Source organism: Poecilia formosa, unplaced genomic scaffold (genome assembly GCF_000485575.1).
Source record: "Poecilia formosa unplaced genomic scaffold, Poecilia_formosa-5.1.2 Scaffold470, whole genome shotgun sequence".
In the NCBI taxonomy this organism is placed as follows: Eukaryota; Metazoa; Chordata; class Actinopteri; order Cyprinodontiformes; family Poeciliidae; genus Poecilia; species Poecilia formosa.
In genome coordinates, this window is record NW_006800409.1 from 222,373 (window position 1) to 224,178 (window position 1,806).

A 1,806-nucleotide genomic window follows, 5' to 3' on the forward strand; every position below is an offset into this window, starting at 1 on the left:
CCAATAGAGCAATTTTTGCACCCATGAGAGCGATTTCAAAATTATTTTGGGGTCAAAATTCCAGTCTTTCTCTCACTCTAAAAAGCGGCAGTTGGTTTCAATTACACTCTAACGTTTCGGCAGTTGGAAATTTCGCTCGTTTTTCACTTTTTACGTCGCCGTCGTAACTCCGATCCCCAATAAAAATAATAGCTCCAATGCCGGGATCGAGCCGCTCGTTTTGATGCCACTTTTGTGGTTGGGCACGCAGCGGTACGAGCCGCATTAACGGTAACGGAAGAAAAAAATGGAATAATAATAAACAGACATTCTATTGGGTGTAGAACAATAGGTGCCTGCCATGCAATGCATGGAGGCAGTGACTGACCTGCTTTGCAGGTCAGTCACTGCTCTCCTTATGCATTGCTATGGGCAGGCCCCAATAATAAAGAGACATTCTATTAGGTGAAGAACAGTAGGTGCCTGCCATGCAATGCATGGAGGCAGTGACTCCATGCACTGCCTCCATGCAGTGCATGGAGGCAGTGCACTGCTCTCCCTATGCATTGCTATGGGCAGGCCCCAATTAAACTTAATTCACTTTTTCCAATTGTTGTTTTTGTTGTGCCTTGGTGCTTTACTGCACAGTGACCTTGAGTGTCCTGAAATCCAATTTTTCATTATTATTTTTATTAATCATTGATGCCTCATAAGGTTATCCTCTGTTTAAACGTTTGTTGCATAAAAAAGTTCTAAAAGTATATAGAATAAAAAACATCTTAAGCATTTCATATTGCACACTGCCCCAACTCAATAACGAGACTTGGCTTGTCTGATTTGCTAAACATATAGGGTGCATAATGTATTATTTGATGTGTCCTGGTTTGTACTCTGCAGGATGACAGCACAGGAGAGATGATCTTTGATGAAGTGTTTCATGCATTGTCTAAGTGCCTGGCTGGACTGGCTCAACCATTTAAAGTTCCTGGAACAGATCAGCTTTTCAAGCCCAAGATCTTCATCACCATTTTGGTTTATTCATCAATAATTGGTCTTTCTTCTCACCAGGTTATATTTATCCTGTATTTCATCCACTTAACTAAAGCAAGTTTTCTTTCTAATGACTTGAGATGGTGTGTTTGTATTTGTGTGTGTGAAAGTAAGTGAAAGTGTGGGAGTGAATATATAGGTAACCATATTGTAAAATCTATGTATTGTCTTAGTTGACTTGAATGGAACTGCAGTGAAATTCAACATGTACTGTTCAGTTTTGTGTTTTTTTTGGTACCCAGTATTGGTGTTAGGGCAGACTGTGCACACCATTCTAATTTGTAGAACCGTATGAACATTTACATCTGATGGAGCAATTCCTTGCTGAGTGTTGATTTCCCTTGCAGGTTTTGGTACAGGGATGCCAGCTTGATAACGCAAACCTGAATGAGTTCCTACATCAGATCTATCAACAGCTCAGATCTCTGGAGAGCAACACAGCAGAAGTCCTGCATCAGCAGCAACAACAGGTATGCCCTATAAGCTGTGTTGCACATAGTGTTATTGATGTTATAAAAACTTGACATCTCATCGCTGCATACTGTGAAATCCAACATGTTCACCACGTCAGGTGTATCAGAGATGGTCAAGAAACAGAGTATAGAGAGCTGGTTGACCGCTTGGTGGCATGGTGTGGAAATAATCATTTTGTCTTAAATATGAACATAACAAATAAAATTATTATAGATTTCAAGAGAAACGGGGTTAAATCAAACACTATTTCCATCATGGGAGAAGATTTGAGAAACGGAAATACTTCCGAGTTCACCTGGATAA

General features: G+C 40.3%; 1 protein-coding gene across 12 annotated transcripts in view; it reads left to right on the forward strand.

Annotated features, from left to right (window-relative positions):
• szt2 (SZT2 subunit of KICSTOR complex) overlaps positions 1-1,806 on the forward strand; it is a 190,187-nt gene that overhangs the window by 25,916 nt on the left and 162,465 nt on the right. For all 12 annotated transcript variants that reach the window (XM_007578194.2, XM_016664138.1, XM_016664140.1 and 9 more), the window contains exons 4-5: positions 877-1,047; positions 1,377-1,499. In XM_007578194.2, the coding sequence (XP_007578256.1) occupies positions 877-1,047; positions 1,377-1,499 (294 nt within the window). The remainder of the gene's footprint in view (positions 1-876; positions 1,048-1,376; positions 1,500-1,806) is intronic.